The following is a 20,112-nucleotide window of genomic DNA, read 5'->3' on the forward strand; positions in this document are numbered from 1 at the left end:
ACCTACCTCTCAGGATTGTTGCGACAATAAAATGAGATAATATTTGTAAAACACTTTGCAAATCTTAAATCAGTATATAAATGCTAGCTATTATTATTTTTATTAAAAATCAAATGGAGACTAAACTCAATCCTGAAAAACTGGTGGGTCACAGAACAAATCATCTGAAAAAAATTTCTGGAAGTAGTCAAAGAAGGTCTTAGGGAAAAATTTCTATCTCTAAACACTTTGATCAACAAAAGAAAGAAGAGATCAATTAATTGGGCATGCAACTAAAAAAACTAGAAAACCAAAAAAAATTAAAAAACCCCAATTAAACACCAAAATAGAAATCACAGAAGAGTTTAACAAAATTGAAGACAAATTTTTTTTGAATTCACATTTAACTGATAAATAAAGGAGTTGAGCGTTGTTTTTTTTGGGGGGGGGCGGGGATAGATTAAACTGTTAGCTAAATTAATTAAAAAGAAAGGGGGCAGACAAGTAGCACAGCGAGTAAGAGCACCGGCTCCAGTGTCGGGATGACAGGTGGATCCAATCCGGGCTCAGACACTTATTACCCACCCAGAAACACCTGGCCATGTAACCTTGAGCAAGTTACTTAACTCTGATTGCTTTAAAAAAAAAAAAAAGGAAAACCAGTTTATCAGTATCAAAAATGAGAAGGTAGAATCACAAAAAAGAAAGGATATTATTAGAAATTTTTATGTAATTATATGCCAATAAAACTGACAACTTAAAGAAAATGGGAAAATAGCTACAGAAAAATATGAAATATCCATACTAACAGAACAAGAAATAGAGATTTTAAACAACTCAGTCTCAGAAAAAGAACCTGAATAAACCACAAATGAACTCCTAAAGAAAAAAAACCTCAGGACCAGATGGATATACAAGTAAACTCTATCAAACATTGAAAGCACAATTAATTCCAGTATTACACAAACTATTTGCAAAAATAGCAAAATAAGGCATGCCACTAAATTCCTTCTATGATACAAATATGGTCTTAATGCTTAAATCAAGGCAAATCAAAACAGTGAAGAAAATTTCAGACCAATATCCCCAATGAATATCAATGCAAAAATAATGTGTATCTATGTATGTATATAATATACATACATACACACACACACAAATGTGTGCACAGTTCTCACTTTATATAAGTGGACTGTTCTGCAAACCTTTACATACAAAGCAATTTTTACTTAACCCGAAGAAGTGTGGAAAGGAGGGAGGAGAAGGGAGGAAGGAGAGAGGAAGGGGGCCTGTGGAGGGAAGGTACCTGCCACATAGCTCAAGGACACATGAGGACCAGTAGAGATTAGACATGTGGAAGCTAGACAAGGACACAGATAGAGGAAGAATGACAAAGGGTGGGGGTGCAGGTGTGAGTGTGAGTGTGAGTGTGTGTGTGTGTGTGTGTGTGTGTGTGTGTGTGTGTGTTTCCCCTCCAAGTACTGATACTAAGGAGAAAGCTGAGGGTAGACTGACAAGCCAGTGTGCATTTAATGTGGGCAGAGCAGGGCAAAGATTTCTTCTCTCAAAGCTGGAGGTCTCAAGCCAAGCACCCACTCTAGTGATGGCAGTCTCTTCACATGCTCATTCTTTTGCTTTCACTTGGAGGGCTTTTTTTAAAAGTGTTTTTTGGGGGAGGAGGGCTGGGAGGCTGTGGAGTCAGCTGAGGAACAGGAACAGAAAGAGAGCACAGTACTGTACAGTAAAATTAACATTAAGTATTTTTTGGGGGGGGGGAGCAGACTTATTTCATAATTCTTTACACAAAGCCAAAACTGCATAAGGCAAATTTACATAAGCCAAGAACTGCTTATACACTGCACATGTAATAATATACACATACATATATGTATATGTATAAGTATAATGTATGTATAAAATCAAATGTGATTTATGCCAGAAATGAAGAGTTTGAAAATCTCAAAAATTAGGAAAATCTAGAAACATAATTGACCACATTAATAATGTGAACCAAAAAAAATCATTATGTTGATATAGGTAAAAGCTTTTAAAAGAAAACAACTAGTTCTGTCAAAAATGCTAGAAAGCAAACAAATGGGCCTTCCCCTAACATGGTACATAGTACCTAAACAGTATCTAAAATGGAGAATCAGAACTATATGTAATGAGGATAAACTAAAATCCTTTTCAAAAAGATCAGAGTAAAGCAAAGATATCCTTTTTCACCCCTAGTATTTATTTATTTATTTTTAACAACCGGGGTTAAGTAACTTGCTCAAGGTTACACGGCCAATTATTTTGTGTGGGTGTTAAGTATCTGAGGCCAGAATCGATCCCGGGTCTCCTGACGATGGGGCCCTCGGTTCTTATTCATTGCGCCACCTGGCTGTCCCCCCCTAGTATTTATTTGATAGTGTCAGAAATACTAGTCTAAAAATAGACCAAGAAACAAAATTATCCTTTATTTTGCTGATAGTATGATGTGTACTTAGAAAATCCCAGAGAGTCAACTAAAAAATTATCAGTAAACAGTCACATCAGCAAAATTTCAGGATATAAAATAAATCCACATAAATTATAACCATTTTTATACATTACCAACAAAACGCAGACAGATGTGACAGAGAAATTCGATTTCAAATAACTACAGAATGTATAAAATACTTAGGAGTCTACCTACTGACACACACAAGATCCATAAGTATAACTGCAAAACACTGTTTAAAGAAATAAAGGTAGAACCAAATAATTAGAGATATATAAATTGCTCATGGGTAAGCCAATATAATAAAAACTTGAACACAAACTAAATTCACTTATTCAGTGCTACCTCAATCAAAATAACAATGTATCACTTTATTAAACTAGAAAAATAAAGAAATTAAATGGTCAAAAATCTCAAGAATAATAAATGAAAAAAAAAAAAAAAGAAAATATGTGTACCAGATCTTGTACTGTACTATAAAGTAGTAATCTTTAAAATAATTTACTACTGGTAAAAGAGAGGATGATCAGTGGAACCAATCTGGTATATTATACACAGAAATAAACAGTAGTGCAGTATCTGACAAACCTAAAGATTCCAGTTACTGGGGAAGGGATCACTGTTTAACAAACTTGATAGTCTGGAAGAAATTAGATTTAGATCAACACCTCATACCATATATATTGAGATAAATTAGAAGAGTAAAGAAGAAATTACTTTTCAGATCCATGGACAGTAAAAGCTTTCATGACTATATAAGCAACAGAAAGATTAACACAAAATAAAATGGTCTATTTTGATAATATGAAATTAAAAAGTATTTGCTCCTCAGATACTTGGCACCCACACAAAATAACTGGCCGTGTCACCTTGAGCAAGTTACTTAACCCCAATTGCTTAAAAAAAAAAGTTTGCATAAGCAAATCTAATAGTTATAATTGGAAGGGAAACAGGCAAATGGAAAAAAAAGCTTTGTGAGTTTTTCTGATAAAAATTTCATATCCATGATAGATAAGGAATTGAGTTAAGCAGTATTAAAGTAAAAACCATTCTGATAGATATGTGGTCTGTGGATATGAACAGGCAGTTTTCAAAGGGAAAAAACCCAAGCTATCAATAATCATATGGGAAAATTATTTGAAATCACTAATAATTAAAGAGACTTTGAAGTTCCATCTCACAATTGGCAAAAATGACATGTTGGAGGACTGCAGAAAGTCAGCTCACTGATGCACTTTTATTGGCACTGTGAAGTAGACCAGACATTCTTTTTTCTTTTTCAAATTTTAGATTCAGGCACCACTAGTCATTCTTTTTTATTTTTAATCCACTAGTCATTCTTGAAAACAAATGTGTTCAAAAAATTATTTATTTTTTTTAAGCAATTGGGGTTAAGTAACTTGCTCAAGGTTACACGGTCAGTTATTTCTGGGTGTGGTGGTAAGTGTCTGAGCCCAGATTTGATCCCAGGTCATCCCAACTCTGGGGCCGTGCTCTTACTCACTGTGCTACCTGGCCGCCCCTCAAAAAATTATTAAACTATGCATGCCCTTTAACCCAGAAATGCTGGTCTACACCACAGAGATCAAAGAAAAAGGAAGACTCTTTTGTACAAAGATATTTATAGAAGCTCTTTCTGTGGTGTCAACAAAGCCAAAAAGGATGAGCATCCATTAATTGGGGAATTACAGAATAAATTATCATGTATAAAGTATGACTATAATAGAATTTTACCATTCTATTAAGAAACGAAGATACCATTTCAGGGAAACCTGAATACTTGTGTGATGTGACGCAAAATGAAGTGAAAAGAACCAGAAGAACAATTTATACCACAAGATTATTATCAAGACAAACAACTTTGAAAGATTTAAGAACTCTGATCAATGATCAAGCTTGATTACAGAGGACCACTGACGAAACATGCTACCCATCTCCAGAGGGAGAAAATCGATAGATTCAATGTGCAGACTGGGACCCAGATTTTTAAGACATAAAAAGGTGGGAATTAGTTTTGTTTGACTATGCATATCTATTAGAATTTATTTTTCCTCTCATTGTGTGGGGTGGTAGAAAAGGGGAAGAGAGAAAAGGGATCAAAGAAAGAAAAAAGTCCTATACCCAAAAATACTTATAACTCTATTTTTGTAGTAGTATCAAGGAATTGTAAACAGAGAGTGCCCCATCAATTGGGAATGGATAAACAAATTATGAATGCAATGGAATACTATTGTGATGTAAGAAATAAAGAGATAGTTTCAGAGAAACTAGGAAAACTCATATGAAATGATGCAGAGTAAAGTCAGGAAAATAATGTGTTACTCATGAGTTTTACAGCCTCTTTTTCAGTCCCACAAGTTTGCCATCTCTGATGTATAATGTCAACACTGCAAAAACAAACAATTTTGAGACTTAAAAAGACACGATCAACCATGATTCCAATGGATTGATGATGAAGATTTCTACACCTTACTGACAGAGAGGGAAGCGATATTCCGTAAAATATGTACACATTTTTGAACATGGCCAATATGGGAATTTGTTTTGCTTGCATTTGTTACAAGGCTTTTATTTTTCTTTCTTCTTTTTCCTAGTGGAAGTGTGATGACGGTAGGAGTGAAAAAGTAAAAGCTTGATAATTGAAAAAATTAAATTTAAATAAATATTATATTACTATAGGGAAGGAGGGTATTAATACAGTTAGGATAAGGTGCTTTTTGGAGGAAGAGAAGGTATTAATAAGAAGTGAAATATCCTACAAAGTTTCCTCAAAAAAGGAGAGATTATAGGAGCTCTGAGAACAAAGGGGGAAATAAAAAATGGAGGAGGGAAGGAGCAGAAAAAGAGAACAAAGTGGGAAAGAGGGAAGCAGAAGAAAAAATAGACAGGATTACAGGCCTGGACATTAAAGGACAAAACCCCTTCAAATCCAGCCTCAGACACTGAACACTTACCAGCCATGTGACCTTGGGCAAGTCACTTAACCCCAACTGCCCAGCCTTGACCCCTGCCAAAAAAAAAAAAAAAAGGACCAAACCCAAGCAGATAATTGTCTATCCCCCAACTATGACTAACAAAATCACACCTCTTCCTCTCCACATCTATTATATAGTTCCTACTAGGTGCCAGGCACTGTGTTCAGTGTTTTACAAGTATTTCATTTAATCCTCACAACAATCCAGGGACGTATACACTATTAACATTTTTGCAGATGAGGAAACTGAGGCAAACAGGTTCAGTGATTTGCCCAAGGCTTCAGAGTTACTAAGTGTCTGAGAGATTTGAACCTAGGTCTTCTCAACTTCAGGCCCAGCATTCTATCCATTGAACCACTTAGCTGCCTCTAATCTGGTAGTCCAGTTGAAAACCTTCTTCCAAAGCTACCACTCCTACTATCCCATCCCCTTCCAAATCCCTATTTATATCAAATAAAGATTTAATATCTAAGATATGTAGACAACTAATAGAAATCCATGAGTAAAAGCTATTCCCTAATAGTGAAATGGTCAGAGGGAACCATGTTCTCAAAGAAAATGTTGCAAACTATTAACAACTACAAGAAAGTTCTAAATCACTGATAATAAGAGAAACACAAATCAATGTAAACAGCCAACAATGGAGAGGTTGTAGAAAGACAAGCGTGCTAATAATACATTGTTGGTAAAGCAGTAAAACAGGTCCAACTATTTTAGAAAGTAATTTGGAATTATGAGGTGACTAAAATCTTCATACCCTTTAACTCAGAGATTCTGTTGCTAAGCATATACCCAAGGAAAAAAAAATATACAGTGGAAAAAAAAATTTATTCTAATGTTCTAAGGAACATTGAATATGATGAATACAGACAAGCATGGAAAGATTTAAATGAACTAATGCAATGTGAAGTAAAGCAGAACCAGGAATACACTCTACCAAATGACTATAGCAATGAAAATGGAAAGAACAACAAAAACTGAATGCTTCAAAATTATAATGGGCATGTCTGGCCTCAAAGAAGAGATATGAGAAGACACCTACCCCACTACTTTGTAGAGGCAGGGGAAGAAGGAACACTAGCAATGACACTTTTTTTTGGAGGGGGAAGGCAAGGCAATGGGGGTTAAGTGACTTGCCCAAGGTCACACAGCAGTGTGTCAAGTGTCTGAGGCTAGATTTGAATTCAGGTCCTCCTCACTCCAGGGCTGGTGCTCTATTCACTATGCCACCTAGCTGCCCCAGCAATGACACTTTTTTTTACATACTACAGTGAGTTGTGAATTCTTTTTCGGTTATATTTTGAGCTCTCTGGGAGTAGCAAAGTGAGTAGAGCGACAGGTAAAGTAGGAAAAAGAGAGTAATTTAAAAACAAGATTCCAAAAACATTTTTTTAATACTTCAAACTTCTCTTCACCTCAGACCTTTTTCTATCACATTCCTCTCGCTTACTTTCACTTACTACAACTTGTCTCCTCTTTACCCTGCCTCCCCAACATAAAGAAACTCCCTCTAGCTCAGCTCCTGCCATACCCCGAAGTCCAGTACATTATACCAGGGAGGACAGGGCATCCTTTTTGGCCACCACCACCAATCCTAGATCCTTCCTTGGTTCCCTTTGATCAGCAATCTGTTTTATGTGCATATTACTGATACAGATTCTGGATGAAGTGATAAGTCTCCTAGGTCATTCTCTCTACTTCTCCAGTTCAGCACCTGACTCAGTCTCTCTCTACTCAAATTCATGCTCTTATACATAAAATCATAGATTTGGAGCTGGAAAAAACCTTTCAAGCTACCTAACCCTAACTTTACAGAGGAGGAAACTGAGGCACAGAGAGACTATATTTTGCCTAAGGCCACATGACTAATAAGTACCAGCAGCAGGATATAAACATAGGCTTAGCTGATACCTAGTCTAGCACGCTGTTCACTGCACCATGTGGCGTGATGGAAGAGATTTCAACATATGTATACTGCTATCCCTTCAAATAGCCTGCGTACGCGTGCACACACACACAGCACCTCCGCTTTCTTCTCATTCTTTATCTCCTCCCTTAGTCCTAATCATTCCACTGAAACTGCTCTCACCAAAATTACCACTATCTCTTATTATTCCAACGGCCTTTTCTCAATCCTCATCCTTCTTGAACTCTCTACAGACTCCATCCATCACTCTCCTGATTCTCTTTCCCATAGGTTTTCATAAAAGTACTCTCCCCTAGTTCTATTACCTGAATGATGGAGTTTTTCAGTCTTTGCTGGTTCTTCAAACATGTTAAAACTACTAACCTCTCTCTAAGAAAGGGTCTACCACCTGTAATGTTCCACAGTGTCCAGTATATTATACCAGGAAAGAAGCAGACAACCTTCTTGCCTCTTGCTGTCAACCCCAGACCTCCATGGGTGTCCCCCAAGGTTCTGTCTTGGGCTCTATTTTTTTTCTCCTTCAACAGTATTTTGCTTGATGATCTCTTCAGATCCCAGATTCAATTATCTCTATGCAGATTTTCATATGTATTTGTCCATTTTTTCCTTTTCATAGTAACCTTTCTCCTGACCTTCAGTCTCCCACCTCCAAATGCCCATTAGACATCAAGAACAACGTCACACAGACATCTTAAACTTAGCATGTCCAAAAATAAATTAATTATCTTTCCTCCTATACCCTCCCCTATTATTAATGAGGGCAGCCACCCAAGTTCTATTCCCTACTTTCACCTCCTACAACAATGCGGCTGAATGATGTCAATTTTGTCCCTTGCAACATCTCATCCTTCTCTCTTCTGACACTGCCAACATCCCTGGAAGGGTCCTTATCACCTCATACCTGGACTGCTGGAAGTTTTCTGGTTAGCCTCCCTGCCACAAATCTCCCCCTTTTCTAGACCATCTTCCATTCAGTTGTAAAATTTATCTTCTTAAAACACAAGTCTGACCAAGTCACCATCACCCCCTTCAACCAATTCTAGTGGCTTCCATGTATCTCCAGGATCAAATATAATATCCTCTAGTTACTTTTTAATAAGGCTTTCATAACCTAGTCTTCTTACACTTTATTCTCTTCCCCTCTTTATTCTGAAACTCAGTGACAAATATCTCTGTCGTTCCCCTCATAAGACACTCCATGAATTTTCACTGGCTTTCCCTCCTGCCTGGAATGTTCTCTGTTCTCATTTATGTCTCATGACTTCCTTGCAGGCCCACCTAAAACCATACCTACTGCAAGAAGCCTCTTCTGATCCATTTTAATGTCAGTGTCTTCCCTCTGTGCCTCCAATTTATCCTGTGTAGATCTTGTTTGTCCCTAGCTGTTTGAACTGTCTCCCCATTAGACTGTGAGCTCCTTAAGAACAAAGATTTTTTGCCTTTCTTTGTATCACCAACACTGCTTGCTGACTTCACTTGTCGATTAACCTACTCAGTTCCCCTGACACTCACGATAATCCTCACCATCACCCATAATCACTCCTCCCTTATGGAACTCTGAATTCCTCAATCTGAGTACAACCTCCCATCCTGAGTACATCTCTTCTGATTTCTCATTGCTCCTAAACCTTTTCATTGTTCCTGTACCAACCTACAAGCACTCTATTGCTCCCTCTAGCCCGTTTATTCCCTTAAAAAACCTTGATCCTATAGTTACTAAGTTCAATTATGCTCTCTCCTTTCCTCTCCAATCACCAACATCTGACTGTTCCTCTCATGTACATTTGCTTCTCAACAATACTAAAGAAAATCATACGACCTTCTTGACTGGGATCACTATAAATTTTTCATCTAATCTCAACTGTGTCTTCACTCCTACAAGGTAATATGCTTATTGCTGACTTTCTGTGTCATTTTTACAGTGGCTATTCTTCAGGCCCAAGGCTTCTCTTCCTCCTCTGTCAGAAGAGGCCCTAAACTCAAATTTCACCAGAAAACAGAACCCATGCCTTACGTGCTGCTGCTTCTTCTCACCCAGCAGCCAAAAGTCCCTCAACATTAAGCCATATTCTCTCAGACATTGCTGAAATCTTTGAACAAGCGGACTCCACAAAAAGGCCAATCCCTCTATTTGTGCACCTGATCCTTCACCCTCTACTTGCCACTCTTTTCTTGCTACCCTTATCTTTAACCTCCCTTTCTACCAGCTCCTTCCCTTCTATCTACAAACATAGACAAGACTTTCTCATCTTAAAAAACCCAACTTACAAGTAATATGGTCATTTCCTTAGGTTATCATCCTATATCTATGTTTCAAAGACAACCTCCTAGAAAAAACTATTATTTATGCTTGCTGCCTCCCCTTCCACTGCTCCTGCACTTTTCTCAAGCCCTTGCAATTGGGTTTTCTACTTCATCCCTCAACTCAAACTACAGTCTTCAAGATTATCAACAATTCTTAATTACTTCTTAATTACTAAACTCAAAAGTCTTTTCTCAGTCAAGAATGATAAATCCTGACTTCACAGCAGCTCCTGATACTATTTTATTAAGCACTTACCAGGTACCAAGCAACAGCAATACAAATACAAACACAATCATGATAGTCAGTTCCTGCCCTCAAGAGGCTCACATTCTAACACAAGACAATGTATTTTTTAAAAGGAGCTTTCTTAGTTCTCTCTCTTCCTTTCTTCCATCCTTGACTGGATCATTACTCATGATCCAGTCCCAAACCCTGGGTATCCCCCAAGGGTCTATCCACAGATCCTTGACCCTATATTAAGAACTCCTGTTCTAAGTTCTTTTTACAGATGTGACATCCTATGATTCTACACTTGGTTATAAAAACAATATTATGATTTGGCCAATTAGAAATAAAGTTGAAATAAACAAAATATTCCAATTCCCTGAGCCTTCATTAGCCCAGATTTTCCTGTAATAAGAAATTTAGGGTGGGAAGGATATTAAAAATAAAGCCTTGCCTTTTCATATTACAGATGGGGAATCTGAGGCCTAAGGGGTTAAATGACTTGGTTAAAATCATTTAGTATAGAGGTGTCAAACCGACACCAAAACTACTTTAGTTTTAATAGATTCAAATTAAAATGTAAATAGAAAATGTTTCATAAAATATTAATTTGATAATAAAATAATAAGTTCAGCAAATTAACAGAACTATTTCTAATTAATAAATGTGTTAACACTAATTTTAATAACATGCTGTTTGCAGGGATCTGTGTCTATTTTGGTTTGAAACCACTGTCTTTAATATTGCAACCCAGGTTTCCTAACTACTCATCCATTCCTTAAACCCAAATCTCTCTGGCACTATGGCTTTCATTGATTGGCCAACAATAGGTCCCAGGCCAAGTCCCACTTGGCCACTGTTTGGGTTCTGATGGCTCAGAGTGAATGTAAATAGTCAACTGTTTCTGCTTCAGCCAGAAATCCTGAAAGTCTTCCCCTCCTAGGTCGATTTTTTAAAAACTAGGTAAGAGGCCATTCTTTGTGGAGCATTGCCTCAGTCGAACTGAGAACTGGGAAAGACCTTAGCTTTAAGAGGCCAAAAACTTTCACTGTACCAGGAACCATCTCCTATTATCCTGATCTCTATCTTACCAATGCTCAATAGGTTCCAGGGCTCCCTATTCTGCATTTAAAGGCATTCCCAACCCTCCAGCCTGCCTTTTTTTGGATTATTACAGGTTACTCTGATTTGCCTACTCTGCAGTCCAAAAAAATTGACCTTTTTTTGTGATCCTTCAGAAACATTTAATTTCCTCTCTCTGTGACTGGCTGGTGCCTCATGCCTGAAAAGCATTCTCTCCTCACTACCTCTTAAATCCCTATTCTCCTTCAAAGTTTAGCTCAAGCACTACCTCCCACACCTTTCCTAACACCCCCAGCTGCTACTGCTTACTGCTTCTCTAATCATCTTATATTTTCTTTATATATATTATATTATGTATATATGTATATAGATAGATAGATAGATACACACATACATATGTAAATTTGTATATGTGCTTATTGTTTCCCTCCAATATAATATAAGTTCCTTAGAAGCCAGGGACTATTTCAATTTTTGTCTTTGTATCCCAGGCCTTTGACAAAGTACTTAGCACCTAATAAAAGTGCTTAATAAGTTCTGTTAATGTACTGATCTCTATGCAAATGATTCCAGATCTATATATCTAACTCCAATCTCTCTCCTATGCTGCAATCCCTCACCACTAATTGCCTACTAGACAGACTGAATCTCCCAACTGGATGTCCCACAGGTATCTATCTTAATCTTAACATGTCCAAAACAGAACTCCCTGTCTTTCCCTCAAACCTACCCCTCTATCCTAACTTCCCTGTCCAATGAGAGCTGAGAGCACCATCATCCTCCTAGTCACTCAGGGTCTCAACCTCAGCATCATTCTCACCTAGTCCCTGGCTGTCAATCCCCAAATCCAATTAATTTATCAGAGTGAGTTGTGAACTGATCCAACCATTCTGGAGAGCAATTTGGAACTATGCCCAAAGGGCAATCAAGCTGTGCACACCCTTTGATCCAGCAATACCACTACTAGGTCTATATCCCAAAGAGATCATAAAAAAGGGAAAAGGACCTGTGGGTACAAAAATATTCATAGCAACTCTTCTTGTGGTGGCCAAGAATTGGAAATTGAGGGAATGTCCATCAACTGGGGAATGGCTGAACAAGTTGTAGTATATGAATATAATGGAATACTACTGTGTTATAATAAATGATGGGCAGGCAGATTTCAGAAAAAACTGGACTTATATGAACTGATAGTGAGAACCAAGGAATATTGTACACACTGTACGATAATCAACTATGACTGACTTAGCTATTCTCAGCAATACAATGATCCAAGACAATTCTGAAGGATTTATGATGAAAAATGTTATCCGTCCCCAGAGAATGAACCGAGGGTGTCTGAATACAGATTGAAGTATATTTTTTTTACTTTATTTTTCTGTCTATGCTTTCTTTCACAACATGATGATAATGGAAATATTTTGCATCACTACACATATATAACCTATATTAAATTGCTTACCTTCTCAATAAGTGAGGATGGGAAGGAAGAGAAAGAATATGGAACTCAATGTTTTATAAACAAATGTTAAAAATTGTTTTTACATGTAACTGGGGAAAAATCAAATACTAATTTCTTTAAAAAGAAAAAAGATACTACAAAGCTGCCAAAATAAATAATTTTCCTAACATACATCTGCCATTAGTTCCCATCCTCTAGTAACTCTGTACTGCCTCCAGGATAAAATACAAATTCTTTATTTTGGCATTTAAAACCATTCATGGTCTGGCTCTAAATTGTCTTTCCAGACTTACTCATATTACTCCCCCTCACTAGTCTAGGTTCCATTTAGACTGGTCTACTTGCTGTTTATAGTGCTTTGTACCTATATTAATAGGTACAAAGAATTAAGTACTTAATAAATGACTTTTTCATTCATTCATTCTGAATCAAATAATCTTTCTTCAGACTCCTTGTTTCTGGAAACTGTCCTCCATTCCTAGACTATACTTCTTTCTCACTTCTGACTCAGAATTTCTGGTTTTCTTCAAGGTTCAGCTCATTGGCCTCCTCTGATAGGAAGTTTTTCCTGATTTGTGTAGTGGTCAGTGCTTTCTTCATTCTAAAATAATAATTTGGTTACATGTGGCATCTCTCCACCTCTTTCAGCAAGGAAACGTAAGCTAGATGAGAGAGGAAGTGTTCTTTGTTTTGTCACTGTATCCCCAGAGATTATCATGGTGCCTTGGCTAAGTGTCAATGGGTTTGGTATAGAGAGATATTAAGAGCCACTGGCAGGTTTTCCAGAAGGGGATAATTGTAGCCATTGGTAACAGACCAACTAACTAAAGATCAACTGAAAGAAACTGAGGTTCTGGTCAAGAGAATAAAGGTCTGGAGAGGGGTGCTGAAATTCTCATGTACAACATCTTTACGGAATTGGTGGATTACTTATGAAATTTACAGCATGAGAGGGTAGAATCGCAGAGCTAGCATAACTGACTGAGGTGCTGGCAGAGTGGCCACAGTCACTTACTCTGAGGGAGCCACAGGCCCGGGGGAAGTAGGTCATGCAGGCCTTCATTCCCTCCAATGCTGACAGCTCACACTATGAGGAAATAAGAAGAAAAGTGAGCAAGAGCCTCTCCCACACCCTAGTGCTTTCAAATCCCCACCTGAGCCCCAGTATCCTCTAAACCTTCATCCCTATTCCCTGCTTCATCCATTCCTCCTCTCCCACTTCACCTTTCCCTGAGAGGCCATACCCCGAAGGCATAATCCTTACCTCAGGCTTGAGACCCAGTAAAGATGTCAGCAGGCCAGGCAAGTGGTTTGTGGAGATGTCTCGAGACAGCTCAGGGAGCTGGGCTGAGTATCGGAGCAGATCTCTCAGAATGGCCACAGCTAACTCCATAGTAGGGGCTGGGTCCTGGGACTGAAAAGGAAGAGGCAGGAAAGAAAGATGAGTCAGGGAAAACCCATGTTCTTACTTCCGAAAGGGAAAGGATAGCAGAAGAGGTTTTAGGAAGAACACCAGCGTCAATTAGAGGAGGCAACAAAGTATAGTTAGAAGAGTTCAGGATTTAGAGGTAGCTAGTCAGTCAACTATCATTTTATTAAGCCCTTATCATATGCCAAGTGACATCAATACAAATATAAACAGAAAGACAGGACAGTTAGTCCCTAACCTCAAGAGGCTTATATTCTAACAGAAGACTGAAAAGGTAGGTGGGGAGAGACAAAGGTAGATTAGGAATAGTAGAGAAGAATCAAATGTTCATGAACTTTCATATTCTTTCCCAACCCTGGCAGAGCACTTTCTTAGTGCTTATTTGGGTTGGAGAAGCTGCAAGCTGTCTAGTTTTCCCTTCCCCAATTACATCTCAATTCTTTCTAGCAAGTTATTCCCTTCTGAAAATGACCAGCAGCATCTCCCAGCTGAAGTCTGAGTCTTCACATCTCTATAATGATATAAAGTTTGAAAAGTGTTTTTGTTGTCACTGTTCAGTCATGTCTGACTCTTCATGAACTCATTAGGGCTTTCTTGGCAAAAATACTAGAGTGGTTTGCCATTCCTTTTCCCAGCCCATTTTATAGAGGAGGAAACAAATGACTTGCCCAAGGGCACATAGCTACTAAGTGTCCAAAGTCAAAGTTGAACTCAGGAAGATAAATCTTTCTGACTCTTGGCCCAGGACCCTATTTTGCCACCCAGCAGCCCATTTGATCATTACAACAACCCTGGTGATATATATTTATTATATTTAACCTGGTGATATATATATATATATATGTTTACCACCCCCACGACTTTATAAATGAAAAAACTGAGGCTGAGATTGACTCATAGCTTATAAGTATCTGTGGCAGAATTTGAACTCCAGCCTTCCTAACTTTATGTTAGCTACTTCCTTACCATTCTATATTGCCTATATAATAAGTAAAGCACCAGCTAGAACAGGAAGGTTCTCCTTATTTCTAAGCTTGCTACATCACACCTCTCCCAAAATCAAGAAGGAAAAGGACAGCTTACATTTCAAAGTCTTTCCCAGTTAAGTGAATATCTGAAGTGTGAAAGAACAAAACTCAACCCTTTTCTCCAGCAAGCTCCTACTAGTCTATAGGAGAGGATTAAAAAAGTCAGCAGAGATAAGAATGTTAATAAATGAAGCAAGTCAAGGTACAGACATCAGTAGAAAAGTAAAAATGGGAAGTGTTTTAAAGGAGTTCATTTAACAAAGCAGGTAAAAGGTCAAAAAAGTTAGGCTAAGAATGATAGCAAAGAACTGAAAACAGCATTCCCATCCCATGATCACTTCCAGTCTATAATGGATTGGGTTTTATTCCTTTACCAGATTCTCTTCCCATAAGGAATCCACCATACCCCGGAAATTGGGGGGGGGGGGCAGGGAAGAGGGGAAGGAGGACATGCTTACCTGGAGGACATGCTGAATACTACGAAGCCAGGAAACACTGTGCTGCTGAAACGTCTCAGTGGGACTCTCCGCCACCAGCAGGGAAAGCAAACACAATCCCTCAAACCTGGCAAGGGGATGAGGAGGGGCAATGTCTGAGAGGATGGGCTAGATACCTCCCTCTCTTTACCTATCTCCTGAGACTTAAGTCCTAACTCCAAAAGTATGTGGGAATGGGGTTGGCAGAAACTCTCCAGCCTGAGAAGCAAAAGTTAAGAGATACTCCTGCTTCTTTTAAGAAGGCCTGAGTATTAACATACAACTGGAAATGGGTAAGAAGTTAATATAATTATATGCAAAATTTAACTTTCAGTCAATAGAAATTATAAAAACCAGGAATGAGGCTTCCAGAAGAAGCCACTACATCCAAGATATGGAAGCAGGGAGATGGACAAAGTGATCTCAGATTCCTTCTTGAGCCCCAAGGAAAATTAGAAGTATAAGGATGGATATGTGGTTGAGTTGCTGGACTTGAGGTGAAGGATAAAACTTGGTAAAGGACTCACCTAGTCTTGATGGAGCCAAGGCGGGCATTACTGAGACCCACCAGTGCTCCCACAGCTGAGAGGTTCTATGGAGGGAAAGAAGAGAGGAAACAAGATTAGGCAGAGGAAAGAAAGCAAGAGAACCCACGTGGTATTACTTCTCTATCATCTGAAAAGTCCCAACTATTCCAAAACTCAATATACTACCTCTGAGCTACAAACCCAACTCAATTTTCCTAGAAGCCATCATACCAAGATGTCTATCCATTTAAGTAGATAGGCCTTGGCCTCTTGCCTCCGACTGATAAAACTCTTTAGTTTGATGCCTCATTCAAATCACTATGTATCTACTGAGTGTTCACCATGCTTGGTATCAAGGGTTATATGAAAGAAGCATGACACAGCCTTGGTTTTCAAGGAGCTTGCCATACTGTTTGGGAGCACAGGAGGAGGCCTTCGAGATAATTATATGAAAAATAATTTTAAAATTTTTTAAAAAGACTCAAGAGAATATAACTAAGAACGGTACAGGAATATATCCAAAGAATGGTACAGGAATCTCAGGGATATCAGAGGTCAGGTCAATGAAGAAGCCTAATTATCATGGTAGGCTTTATCTAAGTAGGGAAGAAAGTGGAGGATTTACATAAATAATGATGAGGTAGGAGGAAGTATTCTAGGTGAGGAGAAACAAAAGAAGATGAAAGAATAAATTTGGAGTGTCTAGGTAGGCAGTGAGATTGGCTGGTGGTTGAAAAATGGAAACAAAGTGGAAGCTATATAAAGAGGGGACAAATTGCAAATGGCTCTGGATACCAGGCAAAGGAGACTGTGCTATAAAACATAATGCTGCAACAGGGAGCCATCATAGGTTCTTGAGCAGGGGTGAGAAATGATGAAAATGGTGTAAAAGTGGTATCTGATCATAGTAGGTGATTCGAAGTGGACAGGACACAAGAGAGACGATGAGTTAATCAATGAATCAATGAATACTTACTATTTACTGGACAACACTGAACTAGACAGTAGAGAAAGAAACAAGGCAAAAATCTCTGCCTCCATGAAACACAAAATCTTAAAAAAGAAAAAACACAAAAACATGAAGAACACCAATAACAATAAAACTCAACATATAATCAAGTGACAAATGAATTGTAAAAACAAATGCCATAAGAATTTGCAGGAGGAAGAGATCACTGATAGTTGTTACAGTCAAGTACATGGGAAGGTAAATCACATAGGTACAATTTGAAGGGATAGGTGAGGAAAAGAGGGAGCAGAAAACATCATTCCAGACCAGGGAAACAATCAAGAGCAAAAGTTCAGAGGTTTGTATGAACTTTGAATAATGCAATAACACTGACTAGACCTGCACCACTTAAAAAGTTGAAATTGAGAAATGAGACAAAAAAGGGACACTGGGGTCAGACTAGGAAAAGTAACCATTAAGGCCAACTGGGCTTTGAGCAATGGCAAATCAGTGAGAGCTTATGAGCACAAAAGTGCCATATAAGTGACATAATGAGTGCAATATTAAAAGATATTAGACAGATTCCATACATGTAGAGAAACTGATGAAAGTATGACAAGTTACAAGATTCTTGTATCACTTCAGGCATAAGATAACAAGGGCCTCTCCTGTGATAGTGGGACAAAATAGTGGGAATACAAAGAAAAAAGTAAATTTAAGAGCAAACAGCCTTATAACTTGTCCTACTGCCTCTAGTTTCTCCCTCCTTCTGATGCACCGAGATTCATCTTCTTTAATACAAGACTTGGTGATAAATGGGAAATGGATAACAAAGGAGAAAAGAATCATACTTCCAAAACGATCAGAATCAAAGATGCTTCTAAAACACAGAGCTAGGGTAACTGGGGGTATAGAGCTATCAAAGAAATGGAGACTCTTAGAGGGATTCATAGTAAGATAAGTATCAGTGAAAAGAAGGGACTATAAATTACCTAGTCCAAGCCACATATTTTATGAAGAAAACTAAGACTAAGATATGGAAAATGGCTAGACACTATAGGGAAGTAGCAGAACTGTCTCCTGGGTGGTACAACGTGACTTAAAAAGGAAGGTATTAATTATGAGTCCCCTGAGTCTGAGATAATACTGAAAGATACTGTTTGAAAATATGGGAATGGAAGTCTGGAGAGGAATGGTCCCTGAAGGTGATAATTTGAGAATCAGGAGAGAAGAGAGAAAAACAATCACAACTAGCTTTCCTCCCAGCTTCCTCAGGACTCGGCTACAGACTATTCCTTACAAAGAACCTATTACCTAGGGGATCCTCCCTACTTATCTTTTACCTGTGCCTCCTTCCTCTAGATTTCGCCCTTTAGGTCCCACTCGCAATCTCGCTTGGCGGCTGATCCCACCTCTAGCTACCTCAATTCAGCCCCACTCTCGAAAGCTCACCTTGGAGGGACCCCCTTCCATCACTCCTCCCAACCCCCCACCAGCACCCGCCCACCGGCGCTCGACTTCACCTGGGCCCCGCCCATCATCCCGTGCAGCCTCAGCAGTCGCACGAGCCCCGGCACCAGCGGGGCTGTCGGGGGCGAGGGAGGCGCGGCAGGCCCGGCCCGAGGCTGCAATAACCCAGATACGCTCTCCAACAGCAGCATGCGGAGACGTGACCCTGGACCTGCGGCCGGGAGACCGCCTGCCCCGCCCGGACCCCCAGCCCCAGAACCTGTGGGGCTCCCGCTCAGCACGGCTGCCGCCATCTTCGCCTGCACTCTTGGCCGCTGCGCCCTGTGATGATGTCAACACACTGCGACTGTGCGGCGGGAGGAAGGGAGGGGGGGTGTGAGGAGCTAAAGGCATGCGTACTGAGGACCAGAGGGGGCCTGGCGCCAGCGGGAAAGGAAGAGACTGCGCGTGCGCGTTGAGGCTGTTGTGAGACTGCGAGGAGGATGGGGACGCGTGATTTAATTAATATTGATGAGTACTTTCTAGGAGGGGAGGCGAGGGAAAACCATGTTTGTGTGTGGGGTGGGAGACCTCCATTCCCCCTCAGCATAGGATAAGTTTTGAGTGGGCCCATGCCGTAGCCCAACACGACCAGCTTTGTAGCCCTCTAAGCAGACTGGCATGGCATCAGGGTGGAGCCAGAGATTTAGCTGGGGAGAACCCTAAAATAATTTTGGATCTAAATCATCATTCTTAAAGGAAATCCTTTATATACACAAAGTTCACTCGCTTACTATCTTTATACTCTTCCTAAATCTATATCTACTGAGAACTCCTCAAGCATATCATGAACTTGCATGGGTGTATGTTCGTCCATAGAGGTCAAAGTACAGCCTGAATTCAAAAGAAAAGCTTAGGAATGTGTCTGGGAATTCAGGAGTAAAGGATCCTGGAGCCGGGCATTGGGAAACAAAGTAGGCAGTGGGCGATACAAAGGATGTAATGTATAAGAATCATAGATTGTTAGGCATCATAGAATTGCAAGCCATCTTAGCGCTAAGGTTTGCAAAGTGCCTTACACGTGATCTCATTTTTTTCCTAATAGCAGTCCTTCAGGTAAATACTGCAGACATTATCTCCATTTGGAAAACAAGGACACTGGCTTAAGAGAGTTTGAGACTTTTCCTTGGTCACAGTGTTAGAAGCTGGTTTGGAATCCAGCTCTCCTCTGACCCCAAAATGTAGCACTGTTCGAACCCTACCTTTCTAAGAAGAGACATTATGTAGATCATATATGATTAAGTGCTAGATTGTGATAGTTGCAATTGCTGAAGGAATTCAGGGGGGGAAAAGCCATTTTGAATAATAATTCGGATTCCTATAGTGATTTAAGGTTTACAAAGCACTTCTTATCGTGAATGAAGCAGTGCAAATATTAATTAGCTGTTTTATAGATGAGGACATATGATCAGAGGGGTTAAGGGATTCCCTTAACACAGAAATAATAAACGAATTGTAAACCGAAGTCTCCTGATTACGAATTCAGAGGTCTTTCTGCTGTCTCAAAGCTGGCTTTCCACCAGTTTGTTAAACAAATTTTCTATGATTCAATTAATGAATGAAGATGGGGTGGGGTGGATGAGTATGGATGAGGAAGGTGGGAAGAAATATTGAGCCAAAGGGGGAGGGGGACATATATAGTGTCGAGACATTATATGGTAGGGTATCGTAAGGGCCAGCTAAAATGGGACTGCTAGTCCTAGGGGAAGATACTCTCTTTAAGTGGCTCAAATGCATGAGTGTTGAATGTACA

General features: G+C 39.2%; 3 protein-coding genes across 3 annotated transcripts in view; all 3 read right to left on the bottom strand.

Annotated features, from left to right (window-relative positions):
• Positions 1-13,772, bottom strand: part of LOC138142170 (polyunsaturated fatty acid lipoxygenase ALOX15-like) — a 65,579-nt gene extending 51,807 nt beyond the window's left edge. Inside the window, exons 1-2 of the mRNA XM_069063151.1 lie at positions 13,706-13,772; positions 13,457-13,528 (exon numbers count right to left, since the gene is read on the bottom strand). The gene's annotated coding sequence lies outside the window, so the exon portion shown is untranslated. The remainder of the gene's footprint in view (positions 1-13,456; positions 13,529-13,705) is intronic.
• PELP1 (proline, glutamate and leucine rich protein 1) overlaps positions 1-18,675 on the bottom strand; it is a 34,357-nt gene extending 15,682 nt beyond the window's left edge. Inside the window, exons 1-5 of the mRNA XM_069063150.1 lie at positions 18,374-18,675; positions 15,902-15,966; positions 15,357-15,462; positions 13,706-13,855; positions 13,457-13,528 (exon numbers count right to left, since the gene is read on the bottom strand). Coding sequence (XP_068919251.1) covers positions 13,457-13,528; positions 13,706-13,855; positions 15,357-15,462; positions 15,902-15,966; positions 18,374-18,613 — 633 coding nt within the window. The 5' untranslated portion in view covers positions 18,614-18,675. The remainder of the gene's footprint in view (positions 1-13,456; positions 13,529-13,705; positions 13,856-15,356; positions 15,463-15,901; positions 15,967-18,373) is intronic.
• The window catches only part of VMO1 (vitelline membrane outer layer 1 homolog), a 181,968-nt gene that overhangs the window by 87,448 nt on the left and 74,408 nt on the right, over positions 1-20,112 (bottom strand). The window lies entirely within an intron of this gene.

The sequence above is a fragment of the Petaurus breviceps genome, unplaced genomic scaffold (genome assembly GCF_028583685.1).
Source record: "Petaurus breviceps papuanus isolate PSGF00001 unplaced genomic scaffold, PetGlider_PUasm1.0 90537, whole genome shotgun sequence".
Classification (NCBI taxonomy): Eukaryota; Metazoa; Chordata; class Mammalia; order Diprotodontia; family Petauridae; genus Petaurus; species Petaurus breviceps.